The 21,565-nt window shown below is 40.2% G+C and overlaps 1 protein-coding gene across 1 annotated transcript; it reads left to right on the forward strand.

Moving 5' to 3' along the window:
• The first annotated feature begins 5,055 nt into the window (after positions 1-5,055).
• gjb9a (gap junction protein beta 9a) lies at positions 5,056-18,061 on the forward strand. The gene is made up of 4 exons (XM_057860418.1): positions 5,056-5,240; positions 10,566-10,781; positions 13,684-13,985; positions 15,346-18,061. The coding sequence occupies exons 2-4, from the start codon at positions 10,611-10,613 to the stop codon at positions 15,686-15,688; spliced, it is 816 nt and encodes a 271-aa protein (XP_057716401.1). The 5' UTR covers positions 5,056-5,240; positions 10,566-10,610; the 3' UTR covers positions 15,689-18,061.
• The last annotated feature ends 3,504 nt before the right edge of the window (positions 18,062-21,565 follow it).

The raw sequence follows: 21,565 nt of genomic DNA on the forward strand, positions 1-21,565 counted from the left end.
AACCTATTAAATGGCAACTCCAGTCAAAATTGTACCTTCCATTTTTCTCGGCCAAACTTTTGTACTTTTGTAATGACTCTTTGTAATGACCGAAAACAAGGTCATCCATTTCTACTGTCATGTTACCTTTCAAATTGACCAAGTCCGTAAGCTCCTCTCATTGTACAGCACGCTTACTCATAGCCGAATTTAGGTTGAAAAGTACAAAATCTGTACCGCATACAAACAGGAAGGATTGTCTCAGGAGTGATTTGTTCGAGGACGTTTTGACATTTTGAAACATTGTGAAAAAAATCAATGGGACAAATTAACCGCGAAGGCATTGGCGTCATAATTCTCAGTATTTACGTAAAATAAATGCTAACTGCCCAGCTTTTTGCTTTTAACCAAGAATCAAGACTGTTTTACGTTCATATCTATGAAGAATTCAGGGATTTAAACATGATTTCACAAGAATTTTCAACGTAAAAAGCTCTTTGTGGTGATAAGGCTGCGCCACAATGGGGCTTATATATATATATATATATATATATATATATATATATATTTTTTTTTTTTTTTTGTCTGAAGTCTATGGCTCACTGTGTCTCTCATCTTCCCTCTAACATATTTCTCCAAAAAGTCTGATGTATTAAAAAAAAATATCGATTGATTTCGCTCTCTCCCCCCGTGAGTCATCACCTTATCGTGGGGGAGGGGTTTGCGTGTCTCAATGATCCTAGGAGCTATGTTGTCTGGGGCTTTAAGCCCCTGGTAGGGTCACCCATGGCGAACAGGTCCTAGGTGAGAGGCCAGACAAAGTATGGCTCAAATAGACCCCTTATGATGAGCAACATTAATGAACCCCAGTTTCCCTTGCCCGGACGCGGGTTACCGGGGCCCCCCTCTGGAGCCAGGCCTGGAGAGGGGCTCGAAGGCAAGCGTCTGGTGGCCGGGCCTGTCCCCATGGGGCCCGGCCGGGCTCAGCCCGAAAAGGCAACGTGGGTTCCCCTTCCCATGGGCTCACCACCTGTGGGAGGGGCCAAAGGGGTCGGGTGCGTAGGGAGTTGGGCGGCAGCCAAAGGCGGGGGCCTTGGCGGTCCGACCCCCAGCTGCTGAAGTTAACTCTTGGGACATGGAATGTCACCTCTCTGGCAGGGAAGGAGCCTGAGCTGGTGTGTGAGGCAGAGAAGTTCCGACTAGATATAGTCGTACTCTCCTCCACACACAGCTTGGGTTCTGGTACCAATCCTCTCGAGAGGGGTTGGACTCTCTTCCACTCTGGAGTTGCCCATGGTAAGAGGCGCCGGGCAGGTGTGGGCATACTTATTGCCCCCCGGCTTGGCGCCTGTACGTTGGGGTTTACCCCGGTAGACGAGAGGGTAGCCTCCCTCAGCCTTCGGGTGGGGGGACGGGTTCTAACTGTTGTTTGCGCTTATGCACTGAACAGCAGTTCAGAATACCCACCCTTTTTGGAGTCCTTGGAGGGTGTGCTAGAGAGCGCCCCCTCTGGTGACTCCCTCGTTCTCCTGGGGGACTTCAACGCTCACGTGGGCAATGACAGTGAGACCTGGAGGGGCGTGATTGGGAGGAACGGCCCCCCCGATCAGAACCCGAGTGGTGTTCTGTTATTGGACTTCTGTGCTCGCCACGGTTTGTCTATAACGAACACCATGTTCAAACATAGGGGTGTCCATATGTGCACTTGGCACCAGGACACCCTAGGCCGCAGTTCGATGATCGACTTTGTAATCGTGTCATCGGACTTGCGGCCGCATATTTTGGACACTCGGGTGAAGAGAGGGGCGGAGCTGTCAACTGATCACCACCTGGCGGTGTGTTGGCTCCGATGGCGGGGGAAGATGCTGGCCAGACCTGGCAGGCCCAAACGTATTGTGAGGGTCTGCTGGGAACGTCTGGCAGAATCCCCTGTCAGAAAGAGTTTCAACACCCGCCTCCGGCAGAACTTCTCCCTTGTCCCGGGGGAGGTGGGGGACATTGAGTCCGAGTGGGCCATATTCCGCACCTCCATTGTTGAGGCGGCCGATCAAAGCTGTGGCCGTAAGGTGGTTGGTGCCTGTCGTGGCGGCAATCCCCGAACCCGCTGGTGGACACCAGCGGTAAGGGATGCCGTCAAGCTGAAGAAGGAGGCCTATCGGGCCTTTTTGGCCTGTGGGACTCTGGAGGCAGCTGAGAGGTACCGGCTGGCCAAGCGGACTGCGGCTTCGGCAGTCGCCGAGGCAAAAACCCGGACATGGGAGGAGTTCGGCGAGGCCATGGAAAACGACTTCCGGACAGCTGCGAGGAAATTCTGGTCCACCATCCGGTGCCTGAGGAGGGGAAAGCAGTGCACCATTAACACTGTGTATAGTGAAGATGGTGTACTGCTGACCTCGACTCGGGACGTCGTGAGTCGGTGGGGAGAATACTTCGAAGCCCTCCTCAATTCCACCGACACGCCTTCCTTTGAGGAAGCAGAGTCTGGGGACTCCGTGGTGGGCTCTTCGATCTCTGGGGTTGAAGTCACTGAGGCGGTTGGAAAGCTCCTCGGTGGCAAGGCTCCGGGGGTAGATGAGATCCGCCCGGAGTTCCTAAAGGCTCTGGATGTTGTAGGGGTGTTGTGGCTGACACGTCTCTACAACATCGCATGGACATCAGGGACAGTGCCTCTGGATTGGCAGACCGGGGTGGTGGTCCCCCTTTTTAAGAAGGGGGACCGGAGGGTGTGTTCCAATTATAGAGGGATCACACTCCTCAGCCTCCCTGGTAAAGTCTATTCAGGGGTGCTGGAGAGGAGAGTCCGCCGAGAAGTCGAATCTCGGATTCAGGAGGAGCAGTGTGGTTTTCGTCCCGGCCGTGGAACAGAGGACCAGCTCTACACCCTCGGCAGGGTCCTCGAGGGTGCATGGGAGTTCGTCCGATCAGTCTACATGTGTTTTGTGGATCTGGAGAAGGCGTTCGACCGTGTGCCTCGGGGAGTCCTGTGGGGGGTGCTCCGGGAGTACGGGGTACCGAGCCCCTTGGTAAGGGCTGTTCGGTCCCTGTACGACCGGTGTCAGAGTTTGGTCCGCATTGCCGGCAGTAAGTCGAATTCGTTCCCAGTGAGGGTTGGACTCCACCAAGGCTGCCCTTTGTCACCGATTTTGTTCATAATTTTTATGGACAGAATTCCTAGGCGCAGCCGAAGCGTTGAGGGGGTCCGGTTTGGTGACCTCAGCATTGAATCTCTGCTTTTTGCAGATGATTTAGTGCTGTTGGCTTCATCAAGCCGTGACCTCCAACTCTCACTGGAGCGGTTCGCAGCTGAGTGTGAAGCGGTTGGGATGAAGATCAGCACCTCCAAATCCGAGACCATGGTCCTCAGTCGGAAAAGGGTGGAGTGCCCTCTCCGGGTCGGGGATGAGATCCTGCCCCAAGTGGAGGAGTTCAAGTATCTTGGGGTCTTGTTCACGAGTGACGGTAGGAGGGAGCGGGAGATCGACAGGCGAATCGGTGCGGCGTCTGCAGTAATGCGGACTCTGCACCGGTCCGTAGTGGTGAAGAAGGAGCTGAGCCGAAAGGCAAAGCTCTCGATTTACCAGTCGATCTACGTTCCTACCCTCACCTATGGTCACGAGCTTTGGGTCGTGACCGAAAGAACAAGATCCCGGATACAAGCGGCCGAAATGAGTTTCCTCCGCAGGGTGTCCGGGCTCTCCCTTAGAGATAGGGTGAGAAGCTCGGTCATCCGGGAGGGACTCGGCGTCGAGCCGCTACTCCTCCGCGTAGAGAGGAGCCAGCTGAGGTGGCTCGGGCATCTGGTTCGGATGCCTCCCGGACGCCTCCCTGGAGAGGTGTTCCGGGCATGTCCCACCGGCGGGAGGCCCCGGGGACGACCCAGGACACGCTGGAGAGACTATGTCTCTCGGCTGGCCTGGGAACGCCTTGGGATCCAGCCGGAGGAGCTGGTTGAAGTGGCTGGGGAGAGGGAAGTCTGGGCTTCCCTGTTAAAGCTGCTGCCCCCGCGACCCGACCCCGGAACAAGCGGAAGATAATGGATGGATTGATGGATGGATTTCGCTCTCGGGCTCTCGGCACCCGCTGCTTGGTAGAGAAAGAAACTAGAGTGTCAGGAGTCAAGTCTCCAAACACAAGCAGCCACAAAAATACAAAAATAAAAAAACCCCGCCAAAAATAGAAGCTCAATTTTTTTTGCCAGTCGTTTTTAACAGAGCGTCGCTAGGATGATTATGAAAAAATCCAGTTCAACTCAGAACAATGGAATGAAATTTGAAAAATGGCTCCCGTTGATTTTAATTCGACAAGAGCGCTGATTTGCTAATTTCGCTGTCATTTAAAAAGAGAACCGGCCTCAGAAAGATCGTCCAATCATCATGCAGAGGAGCACAGCGTCCGGGCCAGCCAAGCCCCGCCAACTTTCAACAGATCACTGGAGACGCACAGCGTCCGATGAGCGGGATAAAGGGATAAACCCAGCCTTTAACCGATGACTCGTCTCATTTCGCTGTAGTGGAACAATGCACTCCCAACTCAGGAGAAGCACAGCGTCCACACTATTTAAAGTAATGTAAAGCTGCGCGAATGAATGAAAAGCAAGCCGCATCCTAACCAGCGATAAGAAGCAAATTCTGGCATGTACACACAACAGTTTACATTTGATCACTTATTTTTTGACATGTTAGGGGAAGATGAGCTTCCCTTGCAGTCTTAGAGCAATCCCCACTGATCCCCACACATCTCCCCAAATCTTTCTGCTTGATTATGTTCATACATTGACATTTACATAATCACATGAAACATTTCATTCGGATGAGTTCACATACTGTGTAGGACATGAGGGTGCGGCTCTTTGTAGCACGCGCTGGGTTACCCAAAAAGCACACGCTTATAGGCATGCAAAAAATGCATACATGGATAAGTAGAGGATGGCTTTTTGGTCCAGTTTTGTTTTAAAGCAACAGTCTCACTTCGGGTGTTAGATTTCATAGCTTGACTCTGTATTGTGAAAATGGACAAGACAGGGCGTGTGTGTAGGTGCGTGTGTGAGCGTGTGTTTGTAATGACGTAGGTGCTGCTGAATCTGGTTTGGCAAGATTTCTGGAGAATGGGCGAGCGAGAAGAGACAAACCCTGAAAGGCGGAAAAGAGCTAAATAGTTTAGGACTGCAGTTTCACAGAGTTACTCGAGCTGTTGTAATTTGATACTTTCTTATATGTTCGGAGGAATTACATTTTAGAGTTTTAAGAAGGTTTCGGCACAAGGTAAGTTCAAATGTTTCTATGTTTAGCAAGCTCCAAAGTATTTACCAAACAGAACCAGCAGCTGTGTGTCGTGAAAAAAGATTGTTATGACATTAGTCGGAATCCATAACCTAATGACGTTTTTTTGTTGTTGTTTTTTTCATCATGTTTGGTCATGTTGGTCAAATACAGTACTTACTTAATGCTAAATGTATAAACATGATGGTAGACAACACTTTGTTAATCAGGCATCACTGAGGGTGAATGGAGTTGTTTTGTCAAAGCAGAATAATCCTTACCAGCTTTCAATCATCTACAAAAATACATCTCCGAAGAATATCGTTTTTGGTACAGGCTGAAGGCCTGTCAAGTTGCCAGTCAGCTTGTTGTTGTTCTTGTGGACACTATCTATGAAGTCCTACTCTTCCGTCATTCTTGAACCGATCGTCTTCAATCTTGGTAGCTATGAAGCGTGGGCCAGCTACTATGTCCCGAACCTCGGAGCCTGATTTTTTTTTTTTTTTGTATCAGTGCTGATTAATTAATTGTGAAATTATCAGTCATTAGAGGGCATCCTGCTTCATGTTAGGAATTTACCAGTAGAGGGCAGTGCAGACTTATTGTTTGCGACCAATGCTCGCTCGAGTAAGACTACACTACTGAATAAAACAGAGTGGACCCGGAACACGCTGCTGCCATTCCTTTTTTTTTTTTTTTTTGACTATATATGGAAAGAAAAGATTGAGTTACAGTATCGCTTCTGGTTTCTCAGCCCCGAATTTAGTGCTTTTACTGTAAATTTATAATAACAAAATTATTGTTATTAATTAATTGAATTTCAATTTTTAATATGTGATGAAATAATTTACAGTGGGGCAAATAAGTATTTATTCAACCACTAATTGTGCAAGTTCTCCCACTTGAAAATATTAAAGAGGCCTGTAATTGTCAACATGGGTAAACCTCAACCATGAGAGACAGAATTTGGGAAAAAAAAAACAGAAAATCACATTGTCTGATTTTTAAAGAATTTACTTCCAAATCATGGTGGAAAATAAGTATTTGGTCAATACCAAAAGTTCATCTCAATACTTTGTTATGTACCCTTTGTTGGCAATAACGGAGGCCAAATGTTTCCTGTAACTCTTCACAAGCTTTTCACACACTGTTGCTGGTATTTTGGCCCATTCCTCCATGCAGATCTCCTCTAGAGCAGTGATGTTTTGGGGCTGTCGTTGGGCAACACGGACTTTCAACTCCCTCCACAGATTTTCTATGGGGTTGAGATCTGGAGGCTGGCTAGGCCACTCCAGGACCTTGTTATGCTTCTTACGGATCCACTCCTTTGTTGCCCTGGCTGTGTGTTTGGGATCATTGTCATGTTGAAAGACCCGGCCACGTCTCATCTTCAATGCCCTTGCTGATGGAAGGAGATTTTCACTCAAAATCTCTCAATACATGGCCCCATTCATTCTTTCCTTTACACAGATCAGTCGTCCTGGTCCCTTTGCAGAAAAACAGCCCCAAAGCATGATGTTTCCACCCCCATGCTTCACAGTGGGTATGGTGTTCTTCGGATGCAATTCAGTAGTCTTTCTCCTCCAAACACGAGAACCTGTGTTTCTACCAAAAAGTTCTATTTTGGTTTCATCTGACCATAGCACATTCTCCCAGTCCTCTTCTGGATCATCCAAATGCTCTCTAGCGAACCGCAGACGGGCCTCGATGTGTACTGGCTTCAGCAGGGGGACAGGTCTGGCAAAAAGTGTAGGATTTTAGTCCCTGGCGGCGCATTGTGTTACTTACTTTGTTACTGTGGTCCCAGCTCTCTGTACACTAGGTCCCCCCGTGTGGTTGTGGGATATTTGCTCACCGTTCTTGTTATCATTTTGACGCCATGGGGTGAGATCTTGCATGAAGCCCCAGATCAAGGGAGATTATCAGTGGTCTTGTATGTCTTCAATTTTCTAATAATTGCTCCCACAGTTGATTTCTTTACACCAAGCGTTTTCCCTATTGCAGATTCAGTCTTCCCAGCCTGGTGCAGGTCTACAATTTTGTCTCTGGTGTCCTTCGACAGGTCTTTGGTCTTGGTGGAGTTTAGAGTGTGACTGACTGAGGTTGTGGACAGGTGTCTTTTATACCGATTATGAGTTAAAAGAGGTGCTATTAATACCGGTAACGAGCGGAGCCTCGTTAGACCTCGTTAGAAGAAGTTCGACCTCTTTGACAGCCAGAAATCCTGCTTCTTTGTAGGTGACCAAATACCTATTCTCCACTCTAATTTGGAAATAAATTCTTTAAAAATCAAACAATGTGATTTTCTGTTTTTTTTTTTTCACATTCTGTCTCTCATGGTTGAGGTTTACCCATGTTGACAATTACAGGCCTCTCTAATCTTTTCAAGTAGGAGAACTTGCACAATTGGTGGTCGACTAATACTTATTTGCCCCACTGTTCATACAGGAAGTGCGCTAACAGTAATTTAATATATTTTTTAGTTTAGTTGGAAACTTTTTTACGTGTGAAAAGTGTAAAACTGAACAGAATAGAGAGAAGTGGTTCTCGTGTCTTCTTCATAGTTTAGCGTTTGAGGCTTCAAACCTCTCCCTGAATGGCTTCTATCCTTGATTTTTTATTTATTTATTTATTTATTTTTTGTATCAGGGCTGATCAATTAATTGCGGAACTATCGTGCCTGTAGGTTCTTAGTTATTTTCAAAAGTAATTGATAGATTTATTGATGCTTCACTTGAATTCATTGGGGCTGCTATTGACAGTGATAGACGTCCAGCCATTTCAAGTGGGAGGTGTGGCAGCGGATCAACGTCCATTCATTCGCTGCACACCCTCCCAATTCAAATGGATTGGATGTGTACTACTGCTAAACAAGTCTTCAGGAAGTGCCACGTAATATCTGTGTTTATTCTTGCTATATTCACATGTCATTAAAGTGTGACTGATTTTATTTCCATCATATTTAATTTTTGTCTTATTTGAACGTATTTACATATTTTCATATTTATAAGTCACGAGAGAAATTATTTGGAAATGATTATCCTTTCAATTATAATCACTTGAGTAACAGAAAGGATCATAAATGACTTTTGAGATGTCAGACGGTTTTATTTCAAATTAGATTAAAACATATACAATTGTATTGATTTTATTTGCTGATGTGTTTACCAGAGATAATAAAATGATTGCAACTCAAACACATCCACAGCTCTATAACTTGGTAACATTCACAAGTAAGGTTTAGATTAGTGCTTGAGTCATACAGTTGGTTTCATCTGGACTTTTTTTTTCTTCCATAAATCCCTTTAACCTCATACACGTAAAAGTTTCCACTGTGCTAAGTGCCTACTTGTTAGCTCCATTCAATGAATGTCATTTGCACACACACTTGATTATAGTTGCATGGTTGTAACAGAAGATGTATAAAGTCCTATATTGTATGGTGGGATTTTCAAAGTCGATTTTGCAATGTAAACTGACTTCCAGTTTGTTCTGCATTGTAAAAGATTCCCCTCCAAATGAACCAATTACACTTAATAATCTGCATCATCATCAGTGTTTGTCATCATCAAGGGTGGGTAGAGTAGCCAAAAAATTTACTCAAGAGTAGAGTTACTTCTAAATAACATTACTCAAGTAAAAGTAAAAGTAGTCATCCAAAAATTTACTCAATAACAAGTTAAAAAAAAAAAAAAAAGTATTCGTTGAAAAGAATACTCAAGTAATGAGTAACAGTGTGAGTAACTGGTTACACAGTTTGATTTTTAAAAATCATGTTTCATTTTTTTTCTCAGCACAACTTTATATATATGACTGTTATTATTAAACTGCATTAAAACTAGGATTGTTCCGATCATGTTTTTTTGCTCCCGATCCGATCCCGATCGTTTTAGTTTGAGTATCTGCCGATCCCGATATTTCCCGATCGGATTGCTTTTTTTAATTTGCTCCCGATTCAATTCCAATCATTCCCTATAATTTTTCCCGATCATATACATTTTGGCAATGCATAAAGAAAAAAATGAATAAAACTCGGATGAATATATACATTCAACATACAGTACATAACTACTGTATTTGTTTATTATGACAATAAATCCTCAAGATGGCATTTACATTATTAACATTCTTTCTGTGAGAGGGATCCACAGATAGAAAGACTTGTAATTCTTAAAGGATAAATGTGACTTTGTATATTGTGACTAAATATTGACATCTAGTGTATTTGTTGATGTTTCAGTATATGATACTGTAGCCATTTAACTGCTCAAATGCATGATGGGAAGTGCAACCATGACTGTGCGTATTGGTACCAATTGATATATCTTCTCTGCGTTGGGAAATAACATAGGATGATCAGAAAAAGATTAACTACTACCTTTCTTCTCCACATTGCTTCCCATGACATTTCTAATCGTAGGGAGAGAGATTGCAAGGCTTAAGCCAATTAAAAAAAGGCTCCAAAGGCTGCCTATATTCCCTCTACTCATTTAACGCTGCCTCTTAGCTCTATATATAGGTAAAACGGTGCCATTACAGATTGTACGCGATAATGCGTGAGTGGGTCGTGCAGCGCATGCGTTAATTGCGTTGAATATTTTAACGTGATAAATTTTTTAAAAAATTAATTACCGCCGTTAACGGGATAAATTTGATAACCCTACCTTAAGCCTAAACTAAAGACTCTGGATGAGTGTAACATATCATGTCTGTAACGTTAAATACAATTAGAAAACGATTTAATTAAAAATATATATATATTAAAAAAAGGCATGTCCGATATTTTTTTGCCGATATCGATACTTTGAAAATGACGTGATCATCCCGATCGATTGGGACATCTCTAGTAACGACTCTAGTGTAACCCAAAGTAGCGGAGTAAGACGAGCGTTTCTTCTTCACAAATCTACTCAAGTAAAAGTAAAAAATATTGCTTGGTAAAACTACTGTAACAAGTACGTTATTCTCAAAAAGTTACTCAAGTAAATGTAACAGAGTAAATGTAACGCATTACAACCCATCTCTGCTTCCGATCCATTTTGACTGGGAAGGTTGGCAGCGATGGTTCGATGTCTCTTTTAAATCCCATGTCTGATTGTGAGCAACAAGACACAAGAGCCAAAAACAAGTTTCTAAAGACATAATTTGCCTTCTGAGTGAGTATAAAGAACTTTATGCAAGTCTGCACATGTTAAGCGTGGGCATTACAACAAGCGAGGTGTGGCGCATCCTTGCTGACATGCAACGTGACTGTGATGCCCTGTGTTGCTAAGGGATTTAACAATCATCTATTCAAACTACATGTTTTGTTTTTGTTTTCACTTACAGGAGGTGCCTGTGTTTCTATAACCCAGACAAGTTCAAGCCAGAGGGATGAACTGGTCAGGACTTGAAAGCCTGTTGAGCGGAGTCAATAAGTACTCCACTGCATTTGGCAGGATTTGGCTGTCCATGGTGTTCGTCTTCCGTGTACTAGTATTTGTGGTGGCAGCTCAGAGAGTTTGGGGTGATGAAAGCAAAGACTTTGTGTGCAATACACGACAGGTAAGAAGGAATAACAGGGTTCTCAACTGTCACACATTTTAGTCTCACTCTATGCCAGACCATATTACCCCCCCCCCCCCCCCCACCCACAAATATACCGTAACTCGATCATTGTCATATTGTAAAAATATTGTTAATTTGCCGGGTCTTAAAACATTTCCATTTCCATTTGCTGCGCAAACGTTATACCATGCGCTGTCAGTACTATGTGGTCCACCCCACATATAGTATACTAGTATGAAGCTCGATGTCAACGGGGAATTCTTTTTCTGCTCTTTTATAGTGGACAAAAAATGTGATTTTCTCGACTAAATACTCTCAACTTGCTGAATTCTTGATAGGCTTACAAACGTATTCGGTTATAACAAACCGTAATTACATTGCTATGATTCTAGCTGTATTTTGAGAAAATGCCATAAACATAATAAATTTACAGTACAAAATACTGCATCTCTGATGTTTATGATTAACCAAGTCTTTCGAAATTTGGTTGAGAATTGAGCAATTTAAAGCTACACTTAGGTTTGGTTCAGACCACAGGTCTTAATGCACGTATCCGATTTTTTTCGTGTTTTTCCGACTCGAATGAGGCATTAACTTGACGCTCTGAACGTGACAAGTCGCATAGAAGTGGACCATTTCAAATCCGATCTGGGTCACTTTCGTATGTGGTTTAAATCCGATCTGGGCCACATTTTTCCAGAATGTGGTGGCGGCCTGAACTGTCAAGTCTCCCAAATCGGAATTCATGCAGCAATTACATCAGCAATGACCGAGAGCAGCACGCAAGTCGGCAGCGATGCAGCTGTTCAATAGCATTAGTGCCTAGCTTGAACTCGGATTTTAATAAGCAGGAGGCTGGCTTGACCACAGTCATAAAAAAATACAATGAAGAAAAGGACAAGCCTGATTATGTTTCTCTGTGCGCCAAATGAGCAATATTTCAGTATTGCTTACATGGTCGAGTCGGGGCAAACTGACGCACACACATAAAGTTTATGTGTGTACGTCATGCAACCACAGTGCGTAATTATTTGTTTTGATGTTTCTGTGCATGCGGGTCAGTTTGCCTCAGCGCGTGTCGGACTGTGAATTAGTGCGTAATACTTGAACGGCTCATTGGACATAGGCAGAATGAATGGGCACGCAAAAAACAGATATGCATGGACTTCATAATATATTAACGGAACATGGGTATAGGCGGAGTTTGACTTTGGGGGCAGGGGGGGGGCACAACATGTTGATGACCCCGAAACGCAGTGTCAGCAATAAAATGAACTTACAAAAGTATTTATAATAACAAGTTGACTATGAGCATTTTTTTTCCCTATCATTCTTGAGCGGAATTTTAAATCAGGCTGCTTAGGCAATACTTTTGCCAAGATCATCATCCATTAAATATAGTACGCCCGCCGATGTCGTGCGAATGTAGTTACCCCAGTCAAAAATGGTATCCCCTGGGCGGAGCCATATGGAGGTAGATTTGTGTCTTCATTATTCAATATAATAAACAAATACAGTACTTATGTAACGTATGTTGAATGTATATATCAATCTTGTATCTTATATTTCCATTCCACCAATAATTTACAGAAAAATATGGCATATATTATAGATGGTTTGAATTGGGATTAATTACGATTAATTACGATTAATTAATTTTTAAGCTGTAATTAACGCAATCAAAAATTTTAATCGTTTGACACCCTAGTTTTAATGCAAAAATAAAATTTGAAACTCAAAAAACTAAAAAAAAAAAATGCACATGAAAGCTATTTTTCTTTGATTTTTTTATTTATTTTTTTGATTGAAGTAACTTTTTTGATTGAAGTAATGTTGATTTGTGTTTGGGCCACATTTTGGCTAGGACATTTTTGTCTTTATTATTCAATCATAAATAAGCTGCTTAAAAAAGAAAATCACTTCAATCAAAAAAAAAAAGAAAAATTTCAATCCAAAATGTTTTTTAATGCGAAAAAATATTTGAGATTGAAAAATTTTGCATTTGAACACTTAATTTTTCATTGAAAAAAAAAAAAAGTTTTCTTTGATTGAAGCAATCCTTTTTGTGTTAGGACATTTGTCTAAATCATTCACACCCCCCAAAAAATTTCAATCAAAAAAAAAAAAAAATTCAATTATTATTCAATTATTTTTAAATGTTTAAATTTTTAAATGTTTATTTTTAAATGATTAAATTATTAAAAATTATTATTTTTTCAAATTATATGCAAAGCAAGAATGCTCATCTAAGGTGCTTAAAAATTAATTTTGACCCATCAGAAAAAAAAAAATTTTTTTATATATATATAATATATTTTTTTTTCATTTCATTCATTTTTGTTTTGTCTTTACTTACTTATATGTGTGTGTGTGTGTGTGTATATATATATATATATATATATACACACACATATGTATGTATATATATATGTATACACACACACACACACACGCACACACACATATGTATGTATATATATATGTATACACACACACACACACACGCACGCACACACACACACACACACACACACACACACACACACATATATATATATATATATATATATATATATATATATATATATATACATACATGTATACACATATATATATAGTACTGTGCAAAAGTTTTAGGCAGGTGTCCTGCCTAAAAGTTTTAGGCAGGACACCTGCCTAAAACTTTTGCACAGGTTCACACACGTGCGCACACCAGAACTATATATAAAATATATAAATTAACAACCCGGGACTAAACATACTGCACACTAATAATGTAAGTTTTTGATCCCATCCCTAAAATAATATCAAACATTTTATTTGCAATGTTGGTGCAAGGATTTTATTCTTTGTAAATGTGGGTTTTATTAGTAATGGCAATTCTTTCATTGATTTCCAGCCGGGCTGCACCAACGTCTGCTATGACCACATCTTCCCCATCTCCCACATCCGTCTGTGGGCACTACAGCTGATCTTTGTCACATGCCCCTCCCTAATGGTGATGGCTCATGTCAAATTCCGGGAAGGCAAGGACAAAAAGTATGTGGAGTTGCACCAAGGCTCACACCTATATGCAAACCCCGGCAAGAAGAGAGGAGGGCTTTGGTGGACCTATCTACTCAGTTTGGTCTTCAAAGCTGGATTCGACATCTCTTTCCTATACATTCTGTATAGGATTTACCATGGATATGACTTGCCAAAGTAATTGCTTATTCCTTTTCATATTGTACAACCCTAAGTAAAATGAGTTCAGGACATTTATTAACAGTTTTTTTAAAAACATATATTCAATTGACTATAATAAAGCAAGATATCTAATTTTGAAAGTGATAAACTTTAGACGTGTCTATTTGAATTTGGTGCCTGCAAAACGTTCTCAAAAAGCACGTTTAATTAACCTTTCCTTTTAACAATAATCACACTAATGGTTGACACTTTGTACATCAGGTGTAATTCTTTGCCATTCACGTTTGAGTTCAGTTCAGTTTTCCAACGTTTTCTGTTTCCATATTTTGTATTTCATAATGGAACAAGAAAATGCCATTTCTGGAGACACTTTTGGTCGCTTCATATTATTTTCTTAGGCATTTTAGGATCACTTCATTGATAACTCATTGACTACCACCGACGGCACTGGTTGTCCAATCCCTTTTAACTGGGAGGGGCCAAGGAATGAATGTTCATTGGCCTCTCCCAGTCAAATTAAAATTAGATGTCTATTGCCGTCAATGGCAAAGAAAGATGAGCGTTCAAATTTCACAGACAGTCTTCCTAGTTAAAATGAATTGAATTTCTGTTGTTTTCAATTGCAGGGAACAAATTAATTTTGGTTCCCTTTCTCTATATTATGGGGCATTAGTGGTCACTTCATATACAATTTAGACCATTTTCTCTTGATTTCAAGTCATTTCCAGGTCATATTCTGTTTGTTCTTGGGTACTTGCGGGTCACTTTCTGTTGAGTTTAGGTCGTTTTCTGATGAGTATGGGGCACTCCTGGGTCACTTCATGTTAATTTTGCGACAGTTAATTTCTTTGTGAAAAATAATTACCACCATTTTTTTTTTTTTTTTTTTACGTGGGACCAAGTTACATCAGTAGTAGTGAATGAAAACTTTTTTTGTGGGAGTTGAATGTGCCATCGGAAATGAATAGGGCCATCAAAAGTAATTGGGGACATTTTTTTTTTTTTCAAATTTTGGCGGAATTGTTTGGTTTTTTCCAAAAACATTGGTGCAAATTTATTTTGTACCTTTTTTTCATGTGTCAATTATGGGGATCAGACAAAAACTGAAGGCTAAGTAATATTGTCACCTTTTGAAATTTTATATGTTTGCCATTTGAAATGAATGGGACTTTTTAAATTGGCCAGTTTAACAATTCAATTTAGTAGAGGTTGAAAATGATATGCAAACCATTGTATTCTGTTTTGTTTAAAACAACAAGAGCCTATCATTTGAATACGGTTTGTACAATGTCTGATTTTTTAAAAAAAATAATCGCTTTAGCATCAGAAGAATAACTATTGTTTGAGTATAATCATATCGCCATTATTTACTCAGGTTATCCAAGTGCGCACTGGATCCATGCCCAAACACTGTGGACTGCTTCATCAGCCGGCCGACAGAAAAAAAGATCTTCATGTTGTTCATGGTCATCTCTAGTGCACTTTGCATCTTCATGTGCATTTGTGAAATGATCTATCTCATTGGCAAGAAAATAGTCAAAAACCTAAAGGTCCGCCACGAGAATGAGAGGGTGGTGTTTGCCGATCAGCATGAGCTCACCAACATGGCCCCACCCAGGTCGATGTACAGGAAGACTGATCCAACGCTGGCTGCGAGTCAGCAAAGTTTAAATAAGAGAGAGAAGACCAGAGATATTGGTGCGATTACAACCCTTTAGACCTCCAGTCAAGATGGAGTTGTTCTCTGATCGACATCTCCGCAACAGCAGTTAATGGATACAAGAGGATTGACTGAAAATATGTTTTGCTGTACGCTGTAGGAGATTCTATTCTAAGGAAGAGGAAAAACCTAAATGTTTGTTTGGATTTCACATTTCTATCTCTTCATCTTTAGAGAGAATCAACCTATAACTGATGTCTAGTGCCTTGATACAGAGCTCCGTTGGAACTACAGTCTGTGCAGGCCAACATCTGCATTATCCCTTAAAAATCTTACACAAAGCACCATGGCTGAACGTGGTGGACATTTTTGCTTGCCGGGCTGAGTTATGAAATATCATTTATGACAGATTTTATATGGTTATTTAATTTTAACATATATATTAGTAGGTATGTTTTATTCAAATTGACATGACTGTTTGTGATAGTTTTCGTTTAACGTACTGTCAAAAAGCTATCATTCAAGTTTTTTTTTTTTCCAAGGGGGCAAGTGCGTTTTCGTTACACTGTATATGTTTGCATAAAATGCAAAATGTATAAGGTACAGTGTTATGAAAAGGTTTGATTACCCCTGATAATTTATAAAAAATTTCCTTCATAAATCATTGATTGAATGGATCAACAATTTCAGTTAAATATAACATATAGCAGACAAACAAAGTAATACATGAAAAGTGAAAACAGGTTTACGCAGAGGAACGCTCAGGAAATACTGTTGTTTTTAATTTGATAATAAAATGCTAAATTGCCAAAAGTCTCTTCAGGTCTTTGTAACCCTAAACAATCCCATTGTTGCTATGCAGACACTGTCTACCAGAAAGTGACCAATAGCAACGTTTGGAAACTGCTCTCAACAACCCATGACATAACCTGCATGCCCACCCACCCCCTCCAAAATTCATCCAATGGCCCAAAATTACCTTAGTGATTAAATCTAAAATTGTAGTGCATTTTAGCATTATATACAGTATATACCCCAGAGGACGCTAAATCTCTTTAAAAGACGTTTCCAGAAGGCCTGATAAAATTGATAATACAGGTTGAGATTACAAAACTAATCATTCTGTTGTTGATGCTGTAACTCTCAAGTGAGTTTTAGGACATAAAATTATAGGGAAGGGAGTAGGGTGACTCTGTGTCCTTTATTTCAAGGTGAGCCCTCGAATTGCATCCCCAGCTGGAGAAGAAGACACCATGTGGTTGTGTCATATCCGCTAACACTCCTTGCTGATTTTCTGTAACGGTATAAACACTGAACACAAAGTGGTGTTAGAAAGGCGCTCATTCAGGTCTACAGTTATTACGAGTGACAAGGTAGAACCACAAAAAGAAAGGGAAAAAAATTGGACAATGAGAAAAATGTCATTATATTAAAAAATTAAAGTCGTAATACTACGTAATGTTGCTTAATATTACGAGAAAAGAGTCATAATGAGGCATAGTTTTACGTACTATCGCGAGATTGTGAGATCGTAATACTAAATCGTATGATATAGTTCCTGGATTACTATGACTTTTTTCCCTCCAAGTATTACAACATATGACTTAATTTTCAAAATATAATGAGTTTACTGCTGTAATGACTTCATTCTCATAGCCCTATATTTTTTTTCTATATTTCTGTGGCCCTAATACTCCGCCATAAATTATGAATTTAAGTCATAGCTACATATAAAACAAAACCTGGATTTTAAAAAAACTACTTCTTTATATTTTTCAATTAGAATTATTTATACCGTAAATTGTGTGTGAATGCTGAGACATCTGGTAGTAGAGAAAGTTTAGTTGGACTGAGGAGAATAATTGCTTAATATGAGTTTATTATTTATATTTTTTTGTCCTTGAGCAAGTCTGTCTGCATCCTCCGAGAAATGCAATTCTATGATTAAAAATTCATACTTTTATTATTGGAGTGCTACAGAGGGAATGTGTGACAGACTGTAATTGTATTTCTTACAGATCATATTTGGTTGGGTGAAAAAAATCTGTTTGCATATTGCATTTGAACACAATGTATAACTAAGAACTGCAATCTTGAAATGTATAAGAACACCTTTTGTACAGATCATAAAATTTTCATTTACTCACTTTACTGTTTTGCTGGATAAGAAATAGGTTTAAATGTTTATAAATTTCACTTCATCTGTCCAAACTGATCATTGTTGTGTGCTGCAGCATGTCTTATGTAGTATGCATTTTGTGATTTTTTTTATCTGACCTGCATATTAGTCATGTGGTGATTTAGGCCCTATTCAATACACTACATAACTTTGACAGCTCATTTAAGCATATAAATATTGTATGCAGGATGTGTTTTTGATTGTTGATTGTGAACGTTTTGTATTTGTATGTTTTTTTAACTAAAAACCTTTGACAAAACAACTGTGTGGCAAGTCCTGTGTGTAGTGTAGTCTGTTTGAAAAAAGTACAGTACATGACAATAATGCTACGCTTGTGATGCCCAATTCGGATCTTTTGTTAATTTCGATATTTTTGTATAGGCGTTCATATTGCACAAACGTATGCGACTTACAGTATAAACGGAACGCTTCCATGACGTCACATGTATGTGACTGTGACATGTGAGGCATCGTTACATGTAGCATTTACGGAAGTAAATATGGTCCCTTCAGGAGATCTCGGCTCTTGCACTTTGGTAGCAACTTTTGAAGATTTTATCCTACTGCAGCCAACATTTGTTTTAGCTTGATATCTTCATAAGCGGTCAGGGGCGCTGAAAGTTACACACAGTAGGGGGTGCTGAAGATCCTTTTTTCTTTTTTGAGTTTGATAGTTTAGGTACTACTACTTGGCTACTAAAAAAACAGCGTTCTATTTCACCTACAGTGTGTGTTGGAGTTTTTGTATTGAAAATAAAAGCGCCTGTGTATTATACTGCAAATCTCCGCAGCCAGGCGGCAAATTGATACACACAGACATTTGAAAACTAAAAGATCCAATAAGCTTCGTTTTAACGCTCCCTTTCCACAACACTAAAATGAATTGCACAAGAATATCCCACAGTGCTCTGCATGGCAGCAGCTTAACAGCAATAAGAAACAATATTATGGCCACTATGTATGTCTTACCTATTTGACGACCCCAAAGGTAGGTTTCCTTTCTAGTGTGTTGTTGATGAACTTCTTCCTCAGTGGCTTAAAGTCCATTTCATCAAGGATGGCACTATGGATATGCAGTAAACAGTGGTGGAATGTAACGAAGTACTTTTACTTCGTTAGTGTACTTAAGTACATTTTTGTGTGTCTGTACTTTACTTGAGTACAAATATGAAGTGGTAATTTTTACTTTTACATGACCACATTTTAAAACACGTATCTGTACTTTTTAATCCACTACTTTTAAAATTGTCGCCTGTGCTGCACATTACTTTTGTTTTTGTTTTTTTCTCATTGTGAATGGATAGTTTCATTTTCATGCCGCCGGCATAATCAATTAGCCCCATGCAACTACACCACTAGAGGCAGCAACACAAGTACAAGCAAGATTAGGCAGGTGAACAAGATATTGACCAATAAAAAAATAACAGTGAGATTGAACAGTGACATTCAAACGGGTGCTGCACACTCTTGTACAGTAGGTGGGGGTCTGCACCTGATAGTTGCTTGCAATCTGCCATTAAGCTTTATTTATTTTTTTAGATTGTTAAGCTTCTGTATACAGTGCAGTCAATGGTATAGCTTGTTTTTTTCCCATTCTGCCGTTTTAAATAAAATTTGAGTGCATTTTCTAGTTCTTTGAATATTGGCTCAGATCGCTAAATATAGTATATCACATTTTTGCATTGGGAGAAAATAATTTTTACTTGCAAAGTAAATTTCAAAGCAAGTACTTTTGTACTTTTACCCGAGTATTTTTTTGTTAGATACTTGTACTTTTACTTAAGTATGTTTTTTGCCCATGTATCTGTACTTTTACTAAGGTAAAAAAAAGTGAGTACTTGTATCCATCGCTGGCAGTAATGTCTCCTGTTTGGGCTAGTGATTCACCAGAATCATTTCCACTATCTAAATCTGCAGCTAACTTTTCCTAGCTGGGTACTATTTTAGAACTATCATCATAATCACCTTCATTTTTGACGTTGAATTGAATTGTAGAAAATATCACTGCTGTGTAAATAAAAAATTGTAAATTTGTTTTGCGCCATGTTAACCCCTCCTCTGTCAACATTTAACTTTTCCATTCCAATAGTGCATTATTCAACTTGACCCGGTAGCAAGCCACGTGTCAGGTGGTGACCATGTTTATTACAAAAAAACAAAAACCTTCCAACATATATATTAAATCCCCGAAGTTAAATACGCTAGTGTTTCAATATATTTTTATTTCTTTCTTTATTTTTAATAACGACAACAAAAAAGGATCTACCAAAACACTTTTTTTTCTCCTCAATGCCAGGGGGTGCTGCACGACCCTCAGAACGCCACTGGAAGCGGTATCAGGATGTAAACTAGCTCTTTTGCATGTTTTTTTGTTTTGTTGCTATAGTTCGAATGTTTACAGATAAGCGTTCACAGTATAGAGGCATTTGGTACATGTCCGAAAAGATCAGAATTTGGCGGTTGATTCTGCATGAAAATATCAGATAAGTGTGGCATATGGGCCAAAAAATCGGAATTGACCTTCGATGTGAATGTAGCCTAAGGTTATGTTAGCACTGCAGTAAAAATCGGATTTCTTTGCCCATATGAGACATCTATCAGATTTTTTTCATGCAGTGTGAACAATTCATTTCCGCTTTTTTATTTATTTTATGTTTTTTTTTCTTCCCAAAATCCGACCTGTGATCATTCGTATGCGGTTATGAATTGGATATCTATCTAAGGCCTCTGCAGTATGAGCATGATCTGTATGGTCACCTGGACCTAACTTGATGACTGTTTCAACAAAACAAATAACAAATGTAAACAAGTAAGGGTAAACTGGTTTAAAAAGAGAGGAATAAATACAATAAATTCATTGGCTTCTGTTTTTACTGACTAATCCGAGAAGAGATTTGTGGACGTCGCCCTCTAGTGGTTGGCCGCCATTACTGGGGTGTTTGCACACTTATGGCAGCCCAGCATCAGACAATGCAAACAGTAAGGTGAGCTGCGGTTGACTCTGTGCTGCGGGCGGCACACCTCAGCACATCCAGTCGTTTTGCGAATTAGTCTATAGCAGTTTTTTATTATTCTACAATGACATGTACTGTATATTATATCCATTTTGAGGTGTAGTACCAGTAATCATCATTGCGTAACCTTCCTTGATAGCACTGTCTGTGATGCCAGTTTTTCATGAGGAGGGGAGCACACACTTACAAATTAGCTTGCTGTGATGGCCACCAGATCAACCCACGATGCTTGTTTCTCTGAGCTGTAGCCCAGGTTTAAAATAGCTCATTTCACTCTCAGGTCTTTACCATGATATTTGGGATGATGTTATGTAACCACCTCTTACTGATACCCTCTTACTCTTTGTCACTGTGCTTGGATCTTATACTCCATTTATCAGTCTCTCCTTTGACATTGTACTATAATTGTGGAAAGTGTTGGACTCCATTGCAAAGTGCAGTGAAAAAATAGGTTGTTGTCATGAGGAAATTCAATAATGCCTTGCAGATTCTTAAGATTGGGATTCTTTACCATATACAGTGCAAATCCTGTTTACCAGTAAATAAATACTTGCTACCTCCAATTTCCAATAATCAATATAAAGGCTTGTATATTATACAATACATCTCGTTTATCCGATCTTTTTTTGTTTTTTGTTTGAAGTCATAAATGGTAAATGTTCATAACCGGTGTTTAAAATTTAACCACGCGACAGTATTTTACAAAAGAATGCGAAGCAACCTTGATTCCTGTGTGTTAGAT

This window comes from Corythoichthys intestinalis, chromosome 15 (genome assembly GCF_030265065.1).
Source record: "Corythoichthys intestinalis isolate RoL2023-P3 chromosome 15, ASM3026506v1, whole genome shotgun sequence".
In the NCBI taxonomy this organism is placed as follows: Eukaryota; Metazoa; Chordata; class Actinopteri; order Syngnathiformes; family Syngnathidae; genus Corythoichthys; species Corythoichthys intestinalis.